A 19,934-nucleotide genomic window follows, 5' to 3' on the forward strand; every position below is an offset into this window, starting at 1 on the left:
AGACTAATTTCTGAGCAGACAAAATCCACAAACTTTCTAACAAATATTTTCCAATAGCCCAGCCTCTAAATCTAAGAGAACAAATATACTCGACCTCTCCGCGGCCTTCGACACAGTCGACCACCCCCTCCTCCTTACTAAACTGCACTCCTTTGGCATCAGGGACGCTGTTCTCCTCCTACCTATCCCAACGCTCCTTCAGCGTTACCTATAACGCTGCCACCTCACCCTCCCTCCCTGTTGGTGTCCCCCAAGGCTCTGTCCTCGGACCCCTCCTCTTCTCCATCTACACCTCCTCCCTTGGCAAACTGATACACTCTCACGGCTTCAACTATCACCTCTATGCGGACGACACACAAATTTACCTCTCCACCCCTCAACTCACCCCCTCACTCTCCGCCCGCATCGCCCACCTTCTGATTGACATATCAGACTGGATGTCGCTCCATTTCCTCAAGTTAAACCTGTCAAAAACCGAGCTCCTAGTCTTCCCCCCAGCCCGCCCCCCCCCCCCCATCCTCTCCATCACGACTAGCAACGCCACCATCAATCCCACCCCACATGCCAAAGTCCTGGGTGTCACCCTGGACTCAAACCTTTCCTTCCAACCTCATGTCCAATCACTATCAAAGTCATGCAGGCTCTACCTCCACAACATCTCCAAGATACGTACATTCCTCACCCCAGACACTACTAAACAACTCGTACATTCCCTTATTATCTCACGCCTGGACTACTGCAACTCCCTTCTCACTGGCCTACCCAAACAAATGCTATCCCCACTCCAGTCTATTCTGAACTCAGTGGCTAGACTCATCCACCTCACCAACCGCTCCACATCTGCCACCCCCTCTGCCTTCACTGGCTCCCGATTGCCCAACGCATTAAATTCAAACTACTAACTCTGACATACAAAGCCATTCACAACACTGCCCCAAACTACATAACCGACCTGATACCCAAATACCACCCTACCCGTAATCTTCGCTCCTCACAGGACCTCCTACTCTCCAGCTCCCTGGTCTCCTCCTCCCACGCCCGACTGCAGGACTTCTCCAGGACTTCCCCCATCCTCTTGAACTCCCTACCCCAATACATCATACTATCACCTACCCTCCTCACCTTCAGGTGCACCTTGAAAACCCACCTCTTCAGGGAAGCCTACCCCACCCTCACCTAACAACCGATCTCTTCCACTCCTCCTACCACTCCATCCCCCACAGCCACTTCCTCCTGTACCACTATCCCCTCCCTCCTAGATTGTAAGCTCGAAAGAGCAGGGCCCTCGAACCCCTCGTGTATTGTATTGTACTGTTTTGTCTCATGTTCTGTCCCCCCCACTATTGTACAGCGCTGAGCAAACCCTTTGGCGCTATATAAATACTGTATAATAATAATAATATCCTCATACCTAAATCCCTTCTCTGACAACTCCTCAATGAATACAGAGATTAGGAAGGCAGGTTCCTGCTCCTGAAAGGCAAACCATACTCCCATACATTTACTCTTGCAAATTTGTACCTTCCCAATACGAACCGATATCAGGCTCTTAAGGCCTTTCTGACCTCCTTAGAAGCCTTTCTTGAAGGTATCCTTATTTTGGGGGGTGACTTTAATTTTACCTTGAACCCTCACAAGGACTTCCTGTCCAGGAGGGTCTGGCTCCACCTTAAAGGCCTTTTGCATGCCCACCAATTGGTCGATATTTGTGGAATCTTCCATACACAAGACTGAAATTAAACTTTCAACTCTTCTGCTCATGTCTCCTACTCCAGAATAGACTTTTTCTTATTGAAACATATGATGATCTCCATGGTCTCTAAAACAGATGTAGGCCAAATTACATTTTCTGACCATGCCCCAATCTTTTTGGAACTGGATCTCTCCAACCCGTGCCCCAAGACGCCAACATGTTGCTGACTGAGCCACTCCTCAAGGATCCCGAAGTAGCTGCAGACAAACTCAGAGAACTTACCTCCTATTTTACTATCAATGCCGGCAACGTGAGCAACCCACTGTCTGTATGGTCTTCTTACAAGTGCTATATTAGGGGGATCTTAATAAAACATGGCCATGCAGCCAAGAGTCGGAGAACAAAAACCTTATATAACCTTTGACTAGATTCCACATGCTACAATGCCAACATAAATCTCAGCCAGATCATGCGACCGAGCTGGCTTGACTCTGTGAGGCCATTAGGAACAGTCTTTATATCAGGCAAAGCATACGTCACTTATTTTATGAGTACAGCAACAAGTGTGGCCGGATGTTGGCAAATGCTTTGCGCACAAAACGACCCCAGTCCTAAATCCCTGCCTTGCTTACCCCATCAGGATCCAAAATTCAGGCTTCCCCTGATATAGCAGGGGCTTTCCATGATTTATATTCTCGCCTCTATAATTTAGATCAGACACTCACCAAGAGTTGTCCCAGCCTATTACGGTAGAGGAAATTGCATCCGCTATTTAAGAAACCCAATCTGGGAAAGCACATGGGCCTGATGGATTCACCCTCCTTTATTACAAATCGTACCACACCCTGTTAGCGTCCCATTTTACCTCAGCCTTCAATGCTGACTTAGACGGACACAGTAATCCTCCAGACATGTTGCTACATCTTTCTCTGTACACCCAAAACTGGGCAAAGACCCACTGCTATGTGCTAGTTACAGGCCTATTTCTATTCTAAACTGTGATGTCAAACTTTTCACAAAAATTCTAGCCTCCACAACGAACGTCCTGTTGCGGCGTTTAGTTGCAATGGACCAAGTTGGCTTCAACCAGACCAGGGAGGCAAGAGACAACACCATCCGGACACTGATCATCATAGAGATGGCGCAAAGATCACACACCTCCCTTCTACTTTTGTCCTCCGACACAGAAAAAGCCTTTGATAAGGTAGATTAGGTATTCCTCTTGGAAACACTTCAATCGGTAGGGATGCCGAAGTCTATCCTGACATGGATTTCAAGTCTATACACCAACCCCACTGCTACGGTACGGGTGAATGGGTTTGACTCTGGAACCTTTTCTCCAACACATCAAGGGTGATCCCAATATTAGAGGTATTCAGGCAGGCAAACACCAACACAAGGTGGCAGCCTACGCCGATGACTTCTTGTTCTACATAGCTGCCCCTCTTAATTCTCTACCATCATTGTAGCAGGAGTTGAAATGGTATGGCGCCGTATCCAAGCTTAAAGTCAATGTCCGAAAATCAGAGGCGCTGAACATCTCTCTAACAGACTATAACGTAGCAGGTCTTGACCCTTTTTTCCCGTTCAAGTGGGCTACTCGATTGATCCTATACTTTGGAACTAACATTTCTGCATCCTTGAATGACATTCTTCATTTAAACTTCCAACCTTCTCTGACAGTAATAACTGTTGATCTTGAAAAATGGGATTCCCCTGCTCTTTCTTGATTTGGCCACTGTAACATACTCAAGATGAATGCGATACCCAGACTTTTATATTTGTTACAGGCTCTGCCTCTTAAAATTCCCCAGACCTTTTTTTCATGCAGTATGTTCAACATTTATCAACTTCATCTGGTGGGGCAAACATCCACGCCTTGGCAGGGCATTGTTGTTGATGCCGAAACTCAGAGGTGGTATAGGTTTTCCTGATCCTACTCTAAATTACACGGGACACATATGACCCAGGTTGTGGTTTGGTGCCACCATGGTGATTTGAAACTTGGGGTGGTGTTGAAACAAAAAGCAGCACGTGCACCACTGGCCAGTCTACCTTGGGCAGGAAAACCCCCAGTTTCCCACTTAGCTACCCACCCACTGATCGGACCCATCCGATCTATCCTTTCTCCTATGACACAGATTGTCAGTCATCAGGAAATTACGCCGGGTCCTACAGATGCTATCTTTATATCGCAGGTCCCACAGGGGCTCCTAAGGGCCTCCCATTTTCTGCAGCCTTCAGAATGGATCCCTAGTAAGACTATACTAACTAGCCATACACCCCTAGCAATATATCATTGGAGAGCTGTCCAGCTTTCACATTTTATAGGCTCCTTGCCCAAACCTACGCTCTTTCCCCATAGGCTTCACTCCTCACTGCTTCAAGAAGCTCTGCATGGGTGAGGGTCCGATTTGTGGGTCATTCTCTACCTTCTACAAAACTCTTTTGGATTTCCATGTCACCGGAGACCCACTTTTCCTAGCAAGGTGGGAGAGAGACCTGCGAGTCACCTTCACTGAACCCCAAAAGGAAAGCATACTTTTCTTTGCACAGAAGTCCTCCCTCTGTAGCAAGTACCAAGAAACCACCTACAAAATAATCACACGCTGATACAGAACCCTGTCGATTCTAGCAAAAGCTTTTCCCTAGCCAATCCGATAGCTGTTGGTGTTGCAAACACACTGGCACCATTTTACATATCTTTTGGGATTGCCCCAAGCTCCAAACTTTCTGGCAGCTGGTGCTTCAACTCATTCACAAATTTACGGACATTTCTTTGCAAGACAAGCTGGTGGCAGTTCTACTTAACCTTACCCCCTATCAAGGAAAAGGTACCACAAATGCCTTCTCAAACACCTCCTTAATGTGATTATAAAAAAAAAATAACAAATATGTCTATACTTGCCTGCTGTGTGCACTGGTTTTGCACAGAGTAGCCCGGATCCTTCTCGAGTCCCTTGCAGGGGCTCCTGGCCCCTCCCTCCAGTTGGGTGCCCCCACAGCAAGCAGTTTGCTACCGGGGGTACCTGCTGCTCTATATGTGGACTGTGACTTGGCCCCGCCCCTTCTCATTGGCTCACTGGCTGTGATTGACAACGGGGGGGGGGGGGGGGTATATGGCTCCTGCTGCTGCCTAAGCCAACGAGGAGAGGGAATCCCAGGCTAGCCAAGGCTCCAGTGCACATTGCTGGATCTAGTGGGGGCTTAGGTGGTTATAAGGGGGGCTGGGAGGACTGCACAGAGAAGGTTTTCTTTACCTTCATGCATAAAATGTATGAAGGTAAAAAAAACCTTTAGCCTTTAGAACCACTTTAATGCTGCTAGGGCATGTATACCAAGTCAATGGAACCATAAGTCTGCACCTACGCTAACCCAATAGCTTGCAAGAGTAGATGACATTGAACAGATGGAGGACCTGACTGCTGCTCTTCAGGATTAATCGCAGGAACATAAGATCAGGTGGTGCTATTGGGATCTTTTCCACTTCTCTGAAGAATCCACCCAATGCACACAGCCCTTGCAATGCGCCCTTGAATTGCACTGCTTTATTTGCACTGACACACTCTGCTCCATGGGAGGTACTCCCTGCTTCCTCCCAGCCCCCCCCCTCTCTGCCCTCCGGTCCCCCTTTCCACCCTCTCCCCCCCCCCCCCACCTTTTTACTCCTCATCCCTCTTCCATTTACTTTTTTTTTTCCATCTGCCCTCCTTTCATTCATACTTCTTAATAATTGACATGCTCAGACCCCAGTTGGACACCCCACATTAGACTTTCCCCCATATGCCAGTAGCTCTTTATGGACATAAGGAGACCCCTTCTCTCAAAACAGGTTGGTGTTCATTTGGCCAGCCCAGAGAGGTCCCTAAACCTTGATACATTGATATTGCTTACTACATACATATCGTTATACCCTTCTACTACTGCTTCAAGTGACTTTTTACTGGCAATATGTACCAGTATTCTAGTTAGCATATGCCACCTTATATTGCCTATAAAAAAGAATTAAAAAAATAAAAAAGAAGGAGCTGGGATAAGTAGTATGAGTGGCCCAATGAAGTCTACCAAATGAGCACAGAGAGATCTTTGACAGTGACTTTGACATAACTACTCCTGGATTTTTCCCCCCCCCCACTGCTCATTCATTTTTATTGTGCTCCACCAGCTCCAAACTCCCAGGTTATGTTTGATCTGCAGTATTCCAGTGGAGAGCTGTAAACACATTTTTATATTGTTTACCATTTGTGGGACACAATGGCTCCATAGCGCTGCTGAAAAGCTAGCTCTATAGGATTGTCTGGATCATTCAGATTGAACAGGAACAAGGTTTTCTTTCCAACAACAACGCTTACCTGAGAACAAGCAGAAAAGATGACATTGGATAAAAAGAGGAAAATAAGGACAAAAATAATCAAAAACCGTGTACAGCTGTTAACGTTCTCTGTTCCAGCATGAATGTGTGCCCTGTGCACATAACTAGGTCCATATAGACCAAGTATGATGAGTTTGGTGTACAAAAGCTCAAGTCGCCTACACACAGCCCTAGCTTAAACCCCACTGATGAACTGGAACTATTACAGAGGTCACACAAAAAGACATGGCTCAGTCTAACATCAGTATCAGACATCACAAATGCTCTTTTGGTACACTCCAAATCTTGCAGAAAGCCTTCCAACAAGCTCATACAGGTATGCTAGTCGTGTCCACAAGGTTTTGTGCATTTGGTTTATATTAATGTAGAATGTGCCTTTGTATGACATAATAATCACAGAAAGATTAAAAAATATGAAGTGAAAAAAATTGTATTTCCAAATTAGGAACTATACAAAATAGAACAGAATACATACAAATCACTAAGCTTCATCCACTAAACCAATGTCTGTTTAAATAAAGAGCTGCCCTTCTGATAATGCTTTATCCTCATTAAAGGCATTGAAAATCCATTCAGTAGGGGTGGAACGTAAGCTTAAGAAAAAAGACCTTAAGCATCTATTAAAAAAACAGCTTCTGGCAACAGCTGTCAGTAAAAATCTCTTTCTCTGCCCAATACACAGTGCTGAGACTATGCACAGGAAAACCTATGAAGAGTTTATGTTCAGCAGTTTGCACAAATTATCCTGAGTAGAAAAAGTGCTGTCTGAAAAACTCTCTGTTACTAACCTTACATTAGATGCTTGGATACTGAAGAAAACAGCTAAAAGATGAAGTAAAGAAAAAATATACTGATACTTCTACCACTCAACACAGAGCTTATCATACAGGCTACTAGAAAGTGAAACCATACTACAATAATCTATAATTAGATGTCAGCTGAATGAGGTCCTATAAATAGAAAAAATTACAAACAAAATATGCAGATGTATATAATTTATATATTTAATTGCAATATGTTTTACGAATAAATCTGGGTTCACACTTATGCGGTGTCCATTGCATTTTGCAGAAACACACAGCAGTCCATTTAACATGATTTCCTATGCGACACGTTCACATCTACGCGTTTTCACCCGATGCGTTTTTTGGAAAGGGTCAGGGACTTTTTTAAACGCAAAACGTTGTGTTTTTGGTTCAATATACTTCAATGGAGATGCAGCAAAAAAGCATGTAGTGCATTTTTGATGCATTTTTGATGCACTTTTGATGAGTTTTGCATTTTAATCTGCCCAGCAACAAGTTAAAAAAAAAAACTCTGTCAAAAACGTACCGCAAAAAGCACTGCAGAAGCGGATCAAATGCAAACTGCATATGTGTGAACCTAGCCTTATGAAGATTCAATGAAAAAATGTCACTTTAAATCTTACTGTGCTTTCGCCTTGTGATGATCGTTCATCTGTCTTCATAACAGAGAATTGGATGTCGCTTGGCTCCATTCTCACTGAGGTCTGTAAACCAAGAATACCATTTATTAACTCAACAGTATTTTTTACAGTGGTTATCTTTCTGTTAACTTCTGTAGGTGGTCCTTAAAGTAAAAGCATACTTTGCCCAGGCAGGGCAAAGCAACTGGTACACTTTAATGGATATCTACCTCCAGCTCATACTTACCCTCTCTTTGCTCCCCCACAGCCACCAGGAGCACAGAGAGATAGCCTGCATAAGCTCTATGACCTGACTTGAAGTTTACACAAGGTTGAGATGTAACTGCTCTCCTGATTGCTGACTCTAGCCAGCCACCTCCCATGCATCACGACTGGCCCACCATTATAATAGGCATCATTGACAGCCAAATCCCACTAAGCTGTTAATGGCCAATGTGCACTGGAAAATGGCAGTGGAAGCCAGATTTGTTGTTATGGGAAATACAAACCTTTTGGACTGCATTATTAAAACTGGAGAAAAGAACATGCTGGGAAGAGAATATGAGAATAAGAGTAGAATTGATGTCCAATGCAACCATCTCCTAGGATAATCAAGTATGGCCCCCCCATTCCACTTCCCATACCTCACTACCAGGCCACCATTATGATGGGGGACCTTATTAACTTATATTAATGTGCGGGAGGAAAAACGGGGTGTGGCCCCAAATAACTGACTAAGGGAAATTGACTTTATCTGCATGTCACAGTGCCCCGGGTTTCTGCACTCCTGAAGAACTCTCTAATAAAAAAAACAAAACAAAAAAAAAGATGTGCAGGCACATGGTGGTACAATGCAAAGGTCATTTGAACTGAAGTGCCCACAAATAGTCAGGGACAGTACATTACTTCATCTGTAAATAAAATATCTGACTGGAAATTGTCAGCATTATCTGAAAACATAATATTCAGGTTTCTAACTTTTTCTAAATCTGATTTGTTGTTATAGGCACATTTGGGACAAGTGAATGGAAGATTCATTAATTTCAGTTCCTAATGATTGTCTACTACACCTATTATTAACGGGTTCTACATGTGTACTATATAAAGGCTGAATGAGTAGAATATGACTGTTAACTGTAACATACCTGTCTGATTGTGTCTCCTTCCTGATTGCTGATAGTGATCATTTTATCTTCCCCACCAAGTGCAAGCAAATTCTGAGAGCTCCAACACCCACACGTGATGCGTCTAGTGTGTTTACCTGCAGAGAATCAAGTCAGCAATTCAGATTACCGGTAAGAACTGCAAGACCCACATAATTTTTTTTTACAAACAATCTATAACATTTATGTCCAATAACATCAATATACGGTGATAAAACAATGATTATGGCCTCATAGCAGTCATTTCTTTACATTTTAATCATATCCATTTACAGTTATTGTGAGCATAATCAACACAACCTCTCCCCCGATTCAGCATCCTATGTGACGTTTGGGTGAGGATCACCCAATTAGGACTACCTAACTCTAGGGGGGTGACAGAAAACACTTGCAACTTGGACAGAAATTATTCTCTTCAAGATCTGTCAACCAGGAGTGTGCAAGTACCTACAGACAATCCTGTTGTTGTTTATTCCCGTGAAAATGTCAGCAACAATGGAAAACATTTTCTACCATCTATGTGTACTTTTGGTACAGAAGTTTCCTGACACAATATGACAAGACTAAGGCACGATACATCTATCATAAAGCCACAAGTATTTTGCTGTCTTACCGAGCACAGGTACCTTCCGAGATGTCTGCAGGTTATAAATCAGTAAATTCCCTTTGGATGTCCCTACAGATAACAATGAGCCAGCCTTGGACCATAGAAGATAAGACATCTGATCTCTAAAGTAAGAGGAACAACATTAATATATGGCTGTGCACGAAAATAAACTATAATGGTTTGGGGTCAATTTTAGATTGTTTATTTTTCTAAGTTTGTAAGTTTTTTAATTGTTATTATTATATATATATACACACACACACACACACACATATACATACATACAGTGCTCAGCATAAATGAGTACACCCTTTTTGAAAAGTAAGATTTGAATCTCAATGAACACAAGAACAATTTCCAAAATTTTGACAAAACTGAGTTTTATAGAACATCTGTTTAGCTCATTACATAAAAGTAAGTTAAATAATATAACTTACATTACAAAATCTTCAGTTTTACTCAAATTAGTTGCTGCAAAAACGAATACACTCCACAACAAAAACTACTACATCTAGTAATTTGTATGACCTCCATGATTTGTAAGGACAGCACCAAGTCTTCTAGGCATGCAATTAACAATGTTGGCGACATATTGCAACATCGATCTATTTCCATTCTTCAAGAACGACCACTTTTAGAGCCTGGATGCTGGATGGAGAGTGATGATCAACTTGTCTCTTCAGAATTCCCCATAGGTGTTCGATTGGGTTCAGATCAGGAGACATACTTGGCCACTGAATCACTTTCACCCTGCTCTTCTTCAGAAATGTAACAGTGGCCTTAGATGTGTGTTTTGGGTCATTGTCATGTTGGAAAAGTGCACGACGAACTAGAGCATGAAGTGATGGTAGCATCTTCTCTCAATATAGAGCAGTACATCTGTGAATTCATGATAACATCAATGAAATGCAGCTCCCCGACACCAGCAGTACTCATGTAGCCCCACAGAAGAACACTGCCACCACGTTTCACTGTAGGCACCATGCATTTTTCTTTGTACTCCTCACCTTTGCGACGCCATACAGTTTTGAAGCCATCCGTTCCAAAAACTGTTATCTTGGTCTCATCACTCCAGAGTACAGAGTCCCAGTAGTCTTTTTCAGCACGGGCCCTAGCAAATTCTAGGTGGGATTTTTCGTGCATAGGCTTTAGGAGAGGCTTCCTTTGTGAACAACACCCATGCATGCTATTCCTCTGCAGTGTACGCCATATTGGGTCATGGGGAAAAAAAACACCACAGTTTGGCTTTCTACTTCTTTAGCTAACTGCAGTGAACTTGCATCGTGATTTTCTTCAACCCTTCTCATCAGAAAACGCACCTGTTGAGGTGTGAATTTCCACGGACAGCCTAGGCGTCTCTGTGAGATGGTTGCAGTCCCATCTTTGTTAAATTTCTGTATCACTTTTGCTACAGTATTCTGACTGGAAAGTAAAGCTTTGCTGATCTTCATGTAGCCTACACCTTTCTTTTTTAATGAAATTATTTTCTTTCTCAGGCCTTGTGACATTTCTCCTCCATATGGTGCTGACAGCATGAAATGGGAAGGGGTTTTCTTTGTTAAGTTAAGCCTTTTTATAATAAACTGTCTGCTGGACACCTTTTTAATAAAATAATTACTCGACTGTAGTTGAATTCTTGTTAATTAGGATTTTGTTGTCTAAAATTTAGCTATGTTCCTAGGACTTTCATTGGGGTGTATTCATTTTCGCAACATGGTCTTGAATGAATTTGTTAGGAGAAATACTTTTTGTGTGTGCAAATTAACAAATCTTGTTTGCAATCAATGGCCAGCATTTGTTGGAGTATTTTGCAGTATAGTGTCCCATAGAAAATGTTGATTCTGAAAGAAAAGTAAAGGTTTTCTGACAAATCTGTTGGGGTGTACTCATTTATGCTGAGCAATGTGTATATATATATATATATATATATATATATATATACACACACACACACGCACAATCTGTGTTTTTGCATATTTATAGTGTATCTAAAGCCAAAATGTCTTGTTCTGTTTAAATAAAGTAGGGAATGGTTAGAACCCCTGTCCACTTTTTATTGTTGTGTGACTTTCTTGGGGAGGTTCACTCTCTCAGTGACAGTGGGACTGAAAGTGAATGAAAATCCCAAATTTTGAGTTGTCACCAGAACAGGATTAGAGGGGAAATCTTCCAATGGGACACTTTTTCCAGTGACAACAGTTGGAGAAATATCCTGTCACTTTCTGTTGATTCTCCCCAATGGAACACAGATGGCAAAAAATCCAACAGAGGTTTTAATCATTCCATACTCTATTCAAGATATTTAAAAATATTTTGGATTTAGACACATTTTGGATTTAGACACACTTTACTGTGCAACAAAGGATTCCCAAATCACTACGGGAGATGTGACAATTTGTATTTTTTATTACCCCTGACCATAATGATTATAAATGTGTGTCTAAAACCTATGAAATGTAAATTTCCTTTAAAGCCTTAAAATTATGATCAAACTAGAAAATTTTCTCCTATATGGTCGGCACATTCTGCAGCATTTGGTAGCCATTTTGCTAAAGCATTTTTAAATAATAAGAGAATTATACACACAAAAACAAGAAATCAGAGATATAAAACAAGTCTGACTTACCTCATGCCACTGTCTAACTGGCTGGTTTTACACGTATTAGGATCCCACATGTATATGGAACTAGACTTATCAGCAACAACAGCCAAGGCATTTCCATCCTTGTCCCAGTCCATAGACACACATGAGCTAAGTAAAGATGAAATTCAGATTATAAGGCTTATAGTGGTTCTAAAGGCTTAAAATTTTTTACCTTAAAGCAATATTAAACCAAAAAATTTAATATATTGCAGCTTACTAATCATTAGATGTGGTGGCTATGTCAGCTTTCCTTTTAACCAGCTTTCCTTTTTTAGATTTTTTTTCCCTCTGCCTTCACCTGGTAATCTGGTCAGTAATACACCTACTGTATTAGAGTGTCTCCACTCTGGAAGAATGGGCACGTTTGGACAGCAGCATTGTTAGTCCGGGGGAAGGGAAGAGTTAGCAGATTTAAATACACTAACAAACTGAGCCCAACTCCAGCTAATAATTTATAACCAGTTACAACAAACTGTTTTTTTCTTTTGGGATAATGGTTATACATAAATAAAAGCTGACCATTGTAAGTACCCCTGTCAGTGTTCAATGGTTTGTCTCATCCCTGTAAACTAAAATATCTGCAAGAGAGCTTGTGCTTTTGAAAAACAGCAGGCTTACTGGCTGGATCATAAGATCAAAAGAAAACCTAAAAAAGAAAATGAATGCAGCCACCACATCTAAGAATTGGTAAGATGCAATATAATTAATATGTGCTTTTGGTTTTAATACTGTTTTAATGCATTCTCTGCATCAAGGTAAAAAACCTTCCATAGTCAGCTTCCCCAAGCTCCAACCTAAATATGTACCTGAGCCCAATCTTGATCCAGCGCTGTGCCCAAGAGCAGAGGTGCTGCTCTCTCTCCTCACGGCACATTGAGCTCCTGTTGCTGGTAATCAGATCCAGTGAGGAGGAAGCAGGAGAGGGGCAGAGCTGTGCTGTGTGTTTCAATAGATGCATGCGGTCTGGCTCGGGATCAAACCCACAAGTGTGTCCCCATAGCAAGCGGCTTGCTATGAGTGCACTTGGAAGAGAGGAGGAGCTTAGAGCACCAGAGGAGGACCCCAGAAGAGGAGGTTCGGGCCATTCGGTGCAAAACCATTGCACAGAGAATTTAAGCATAACATGTTTGGTTTTAGAAAAAAAAAAAACTTAAAATCAATTTATTACAACACAGAATGGCATGACATATAACATTTATTAAAACTGCATATCCCTATCATCTTCTCTTGTATTATAAAAATGCACAGTAAAACATATATAGCATAAACAAGCTATAAAGGGAGACGGACGGACGGACAGACAGACAGATAGATAGATAGATAGATAAAATGATAATACAAATATATTAAGTAAAAAGATGATAAAAATATAAAGATCCATTTACCCGGGTAAGTTGATTTCATCTTTCTTTTGACCATGTCGATCATAGATTTTCACTGTATGATCAGCTCTAGAGATACAGTATATAATAAAATGCATAAAGACAGCAACATTGTTAACATTCTTGATTCATAAAGTTGCTGGGTGTTTAAATTTTGGGTAGATGTCGGCTGAAATCATTCCACTACCTTCTTATATCTGCTAAGAGTCTAAGTAATAGGATTTCTCAACCTACATTCACCCACCAGGCCCTCGAATTACTCCCTGTCGCTGTTGGAATAGGTACATTGGAAGAGTAATGCAGGCCATAGATGGGTCGAAAATCGGCCGATTTTTTGGCCGAAAATAAAATCGGCCGATTTTCGGATCGTTAGTGGGTTAATTGGTCGGCCATTTTTCGGTATTTTGGCAGATTTTTTTCATCAGTAAAATTGGAAAAAAATCGGCCGATTTTGCCGATCGGCCGATTTTCGTGGCAATTATGGGCAAATCAGCCGATCTTTTTACCGATAAAAAAATCTGCGCATGAGCCGTGACCTGCAAGAGGAAGACAAAAAGAAGAAGAGGATGAAGAAGAAGAAGAGGAAGAGGAAGAAGAAGAGGATGAAGAAGAGGATGAAGAAGAGGAAGAAGAAGAAGAGGATGAAGAAGAAGAAGAGGAAGAAGAAGAAGAGGAAGAAGAAGAGGATGAAGAAGAGGAAGAGGAAGAAGAGGAAGAAGAGGAAGAGGATGAAGAAGAGGATCAAGAAGAAGAAGAGGAAGATGAAGAGGATGAAGAAGAAGAAGAAGAGGAAGAAGAAGAAGAGGATGAAGAAGAAGAGGAATTCCAGTCCGGAAAAAAGTGTCCCTGCAGAGAGCTCCGCTATTTCTTTGACAGTTCCTTGACATTTATAGCGGTTGCAACAATGTATCTATTTGTTTCCGAATAAAAACATCTGTATTCTAAATGGATACAAATAGCTACATTGTTGCAACCGCTATAAATGTCAAAGAGCTGTCAAAGAAAAAGCGGAGCTCTCTGCAGGGACACTTTTTGCCGGCTGTAGACGGGATGAAAATCGGCCAATTTTTTTACTGTTCCTGGTAACGTCGGCCGCTTGAACGACCGATTTTTCGTTTTTTTAAAGAAAAATAGGCCGGTTTTCTCCCCATCTATGGCCTGCATTAGACTTCACTCAGAATTTCTCAGTCTCTCAGGACTCTCTGGGCAAATATAACAAACCTTTGGCATATAAAAAAGCTCCTATATATATATATATATATATATTAATCATGTGTTTAGCCGTTTGCTCGGAGTTACCATTTAATATGAATGAATAGAATTTCCCTATATTATTTATTATATTATTAAAAGTTTTGACTTTTCAAATTTCTTTTTAGTCAGTAAACTGAATGTGTCAACTAATTGTGCCGTCCCCTCCGTCTCTCCAAGCAATGATAGTAGATTGTAGTTCTAGGTGTTTGACTTTTTTATAGAAACTCCAGCCTGCACAATTAATAAAACTACATATGCAAAATAACTATTTATAAAAGTTAAATCAAATGCACCACAGCTTCTATAGTTTCTCCTTTATTTCCTAATAAAAGATAAACTTGGACATGCTGTCATGCAGAACAAACACCAACAATCTGCACGTATGTATGTATAGTATCCAAACAGATCTCAGTGAACGTCAACTTCTGATGGCTTGTCTGGGTCACTACCCTTAGCACATTAAAGCCAGGCAGTTGTATGAAAATGATATGCTTACCCTGTAACCATAATGTAATTTCCTAATGTCTTCTGCCAGACATACTGAATGGGATGTCCAATCAAGCCTTTTTCAGTCAAAGAAAATACCCGCTGGAAAACACAAACACAATTCTTTGAAAATCTATTTTACAAAATATGTACAGATCAAAGAATCCATCTAAAAGATCAGGACTCAAAGTTTCATATCAAATTAACAAAAACCTAACCCTCAAAATATTGTCACCATTAAAAGTAACAGCAACATTTTTTTTAAGATTCTTTTTTTACAAAACAAAATGTAACCAAAATATATCAGAGCACACACACACAAAAAAAAAGGAACAATCAAAGACTAGACTGCTTGTTTTTAGTGCTCCCTGCTCACCACTATCACTTGTAAACACAGAAGTCGGCTTCTCTGTTTACTAATGACAGCTTATCTCCCAACAGCTCCCACAGATCTGATCTCCTGAGCACCTCCCACTGAGTGCAGGATGGGGACAAGGGAGATGCTGATGTCTGGGGTGCAGTGTGGATGCCGACACCCCACTGGATGATCTCCCTGCAAGTGATATTGGAGGAGCCACCTACAGTGATTGGGGAGGTACAAGAGCCGGCTGGGTGCTTCAGCTTAATACGGCAACAAAAGTAATGCAGGCCATAGACGGCTCGAAAACCGGGTGTTTTTTCATTCGATAAACAAAACATCAGTCGTTCGTTAAACCGACGTAACCACCAATTATTACGAAAATCGGCCAACCAAGTCATGAAAATCATGACATATAACAGGAAATGATGTAATTTTTCAGATCACGGCTCATGCGCAAATTTTTTGAAAAAGATCGTACGATTTGGCCATCATTGACGTGAAAATCAGTCATTTTCCACAAATTTTCCAACATGACCGATAATCCAAAAGTGTAAAAAACGCAAAAACCGGCCGACGAATTAACCCACTAACTGCAAAAATCGGCCGATTAATCTTTTGGACGAAAAATCGGCCGATTTTCGAACTGTCTATGGCCCGCATAAGACATGTGGAAGATGATGGCGCTTTTAGGGAGGGGGAGAAGATAAGGGCAGTGGGGGGAGGTTTATGCAGAGGTCAGAGCTAAAGAGGGGTGAAAGTGAGATGTTGATGGGGGATGCAGATGTAAGCAGGTGTGGATGAGGACTGAACTCTGCACTGTGTGTGTATCGCACCCCTGAACTCTACACTCTGTATGTAGTGCACCCCTGAACTCTGCACGCTGTATGCAGTGCATCCCTGAACTCTGCAGTCTGTGAGTATCGCACCCCTGAACTCTACACTCTGTATGTAGTGCATCCCTGAACTCTGCACTCTGTATGTAATGCACCCCTGAACTCTGCACTCTGTGTGTATCGCACCCCTGAACTCTGCAGTCTGTGAGTATCGCACCCCTGAACTCTACACTCTGTATGTAGTGCATCCCTGAACTCTGCACTCTGTATGTAATGCACCCCTGAACTCTGCACTCTGTGTGTATCGCACCCCTGAACTCCGCACTCTGTAGTGTACCCCTGAACTCTGCACTCTGTGTGTAGCGCACCCCTGAACTCCGCACTCTGTAGTGTACCCCTGAACTCTGCACTCTGTGTGTATCGCACCCCTGAACTCCGCACTCTGTAGTGTACCCCTGAACTCTGCACTCTGTATGTAATGCACCCCTGAACTCTGCACTCTGTGTGTAGCGCACCCCTGAACTCTGCACTCTGTGTGTAGCGCACCCCTGAACTCTGCACTCTGTGTGTAGCGCACCCCTGAACTCTGCACTCTGTGTGTAGCGCACCCCTGAAATCTGCACTCTGTGTGTAGCGCACCCCTGAACTCTGCACTCTGTGTGTAGCGCACCCCTGAACTCTGCACTCTGTATGCAGCGCACCCCTGAACTCTGCACTCTGTATGCAGCGCACCACTGAACTCTGCACTCTGTATGCAGCGCACCACTGAACTCTGCACTCTGTATGCAGCGCACCACTGAACTCTGCACTCTGTATGCAGCGCACCACTGAACTCTGCACTCTGTATGCAGCGCACCACTGAACTCTGCACTCTGTATGCAGCGCACCACTGAACTCTGCACTCTGTATGCAGCGCACCACTGAACTCTGCACTCTGTATGCAGCGCACCACTGAACTCTGCACTCTGTATGCAGCGCACCACTGAACTCTGCATTCTGTATGCAGCGCACCACTGAACTCTGCACTCTGTATACAGTGCACCACTGAACTCTGCACTGTGTGTATCACACCCCTAAACTCTGCACTCTGTGTATAAACCCCTCCCCCCCATCCCAAACTCAGCACTCTGTACGTAATGCATTTCTGGTATTTCATGGCCCATTAAGATCCTAACAAAAATAATAGAAAAAAGCCTTCTGCGCTGCTACAGATATAGATAGGACTACTGAAAAAAGTTGCAAACACCTGGACCTAGACACCACTAGCACAAGGCAACAAAACAAATAAAATGGTGTTGCTTTAATATCAATAGTACTAAGGACACAATAATTCAAAGAGTGGGGAGATGGAAAAAAAACCCAAAACAGAGGTGATAAGTATAAAGGCCTGAGTCCAGAGCTAATTGGATGCAATATGAACTGTGACAAAGACAACGTGAGTAATAATCAGCAAGTGAACAAAAATAATACATAAAAATGTAAAGGCCTGAACCCAGACCAAACTAACTGGCATCAATCCTGATTATAAGGTGCATTTATAGTTTCATGTACTTTGTATGATTAGTTTTGCACATATATTTCTTTGTTTTTTGATTGTTACAGTTTTCTTTGCATGGCGCTTTTTGTGCCACTTTTATTTAGGGCGTGTTAATCCTATTATGTTGATACATCATTTATGTTCACTTTTTGATTATTGTGCACGTTGTTTTCATCACAATCTATATTGCACTTAGTTTGGTCTGGTTTCAGGCCTTTACATTTTTATGTATTATTTATGATGCATTTATAGTTTCATGCACCTTGTATGATTAGTTTGGCACATATTTTTTGCCATTTGATTTTGGCCCAGTTTTCTTGGCACTGTGTTTTTTGTGCACTTTTAATTAGGACGTGTTAGTCCTATTATGTTGAATGCATTATTTATGTTCACTTGGTGACTATCTATTGTTCACGTTGTATTTCATCACAATCTATATTGCACTTAGTTTGGTCTGGGTTCAGGCTTTTACATTTTTATGTATTATTTATGTTCACTTGCTGATTATTACTCACATTGTATTTGTCACAGTTCATATTGCACCTAATTAGGTCTGGATTCAGACCTTTATACTTATCACCTCTGTTTTGGGGTTATTTTTTCTGTCTCCCCACTCTTTGAATTATTGTGTCCTTAGTACTATTGATATTAACGCAACACCAGTTTTGTTCCCTTTAAGACCCTACCACTGTAAGTAAAGTTGGACTACACCCATTGTTTTATGCGGTTTGGAGGGTGTGTGCAGGGGGGAGGAAAATAAGCCCTAGCAAAGCCCACAAAACTCAGAACATGTGTGGTAATATGGACAGTGCATAGGTATCATTGTACACGTTTAAAGGGAGCAAGGAAGTCATTGTAAGTGGGGAGGAAATCCAGGATTTGCGAGGGTGGGTTCTGCAGCACTGTAAACCCACCCTCCCGATTGGGCTGCTGTAAAGCCACCCAATCACTTTTACAGAAACAGTACCAGGATCAGGGTTGTAGTTGTGGCCATGATTTAGGTTTAACCACTTGCTGCCCAGGACATTCATATATGTACAATGGTCAGCAAGCAGTTAAAGTAATGTTTAAAACGTATTTTCTTTTATCGAAAAATGTGGGAGATTTCTTTTCACTTCCTGTTCCTGAGACACAGCAGAGGAAGTCACCACCCCGCCATCTCGAACAATCAGAGAATGCCTTGCATTCATTGAGAAAATGCAAAGCGCTTTCTGAATAGTGCTTGTTCCATGAGGACAGCTTCCTGTGTTCAGAATGTAGCAGGCCAGCTGCTTAACAAGGGACATGGAAGCTAGTGCAGATCACTGGTGTAGAGATTTCTTCTTCAGTGATTTCCAGCTTCTATAGGGATCCCACAGGTTTGGTATGTGTATAGTTACATTGTTCCAAGCTGGAACCATGTACCTATGTATAAAATGCCATTCCTGGAATTCATCTTTAAATATATCATTGAAATTGTTTACATCAGAGCCTTCAGTACCTCCCATGGCAATATGTGGGTGGGAGGCAGAGATGGTCTAAACCAGAAGTCTCCAAACTTTCTAAACATAGGGCCAGTTTACTGCCCATGAGACTTTTGGGGCCCAAACTATTTCCATTGGGAGTAGAAATTGTCCCGGCATCAGTGAGATTAAACAATGCATCTTTATTATCAGGGGGAGGAATAGCGCCCTTTCATTGTGTAAGTGGGAGGAATAGTGCCAAATTGTTGGTGTCAGTAGGAGGAATAGTGCCCAGTTGTGTCAGTGGGAGGAATAGTGCTGCATCATTGGTGTCAGTTTGAGGAATAGTGTCCTATTGTTGGTGTCACTGGGGGGGAAATAGTGCCCCATCATTGGTGTCGGTGGGAGGAATAGTATCCTATTGTTGGTGTCAGTGGTGGGAAATAGTGCCCCATCATTGGTGTCAGTGGGAGGAATAGTGCCCCATCATTGGTGTCAGTGGGAGGAACAGTGCCCCATCAATGGTGTCAGTGGGAGGAATATTGCCCCATCAATGGTGTCAGTGGAATAGTGCCCAATCGTTGGTGTCAATGGGAGAAATAGTGCCTCACTGTTGATGTCAGTAGCAGTAATTATGCCCCATTGTTGGCGGAAGGAAATAAATACTGTCTTGTATCAGTGGGAGGAAAAGTGCCCCGAGGGACGGATAAAGGCAAGCAAAGGGCCACATCCGC

The 19,934-nt window shown here is 42.2% G+C and overlaps 1 protein-coding gene across 3 annotated transcripts in view; it reads right to left on the minus strand.

The window, feature by feature from the left end:
- Nucleotides 1–19,934, minus strand: part of WDR19 (WD repeat domain 19) — a 96,225-nt gene that overhangs the window by 75,272 nt on the left and 1,019 nt on the right. For 2 of the 3 annotated variants that reach the window (XM_089654042.1, XM_089654041.1), the window contains exons 2-8: nucleotides 15,038–15,129; nucleotides 13,291–13,356; nucleotides 11,888–12,013; nucleotides 9,268–9,383; nucleotides 8,637–8,752; nucleotides 7,495–7,575; nucleotides 5,933–6,045 (exon numbers count right to left, since the gene is read on the minus strand). In XM_089654042.1, coding sequence (XP_089510168.1) covers nucleotides 5,933–6,045; nucleotides 7,495–7,575; nucleotides 8,637–8,752; nucleotides 9,268–9,383; nucleotides 11,888–12,013; nucleotides 13,291–13,356; nucleotides 15,038–15,129 — 710 coding nt within the window. Of the gene's footprint in view, nucleotides 1–5,932; nucleotides 6,046–7,494; nucleotides 7,576–8,636; nucleotides 8,753–9,267; nucleotides 9,384–11,887; nucleotides 12,014–13,290; nucleotides 13,357–15,037; nucleotides 15,130–19,934 lie in introns of those variants that run through there. The other variant, XM_089654043.1, reaches the window with a different exon arrangement.

This window comes from Staurois parvus, unplaced genomic scaffold, assembly GCF_062004578.1.
Source record: "Staurois parvus isolate SC_StPar_1 unplaced genomic scaffold, SC_StPar_1.0 ptg000734l, whole genome shotgun sequence".
Taxonomy (NCBI): domain Eukaryota; kingdom Metazoa; phylum Chordata; class Amphibia; order Anura; family Ranidae; genus Staurois; species Staurois parvus.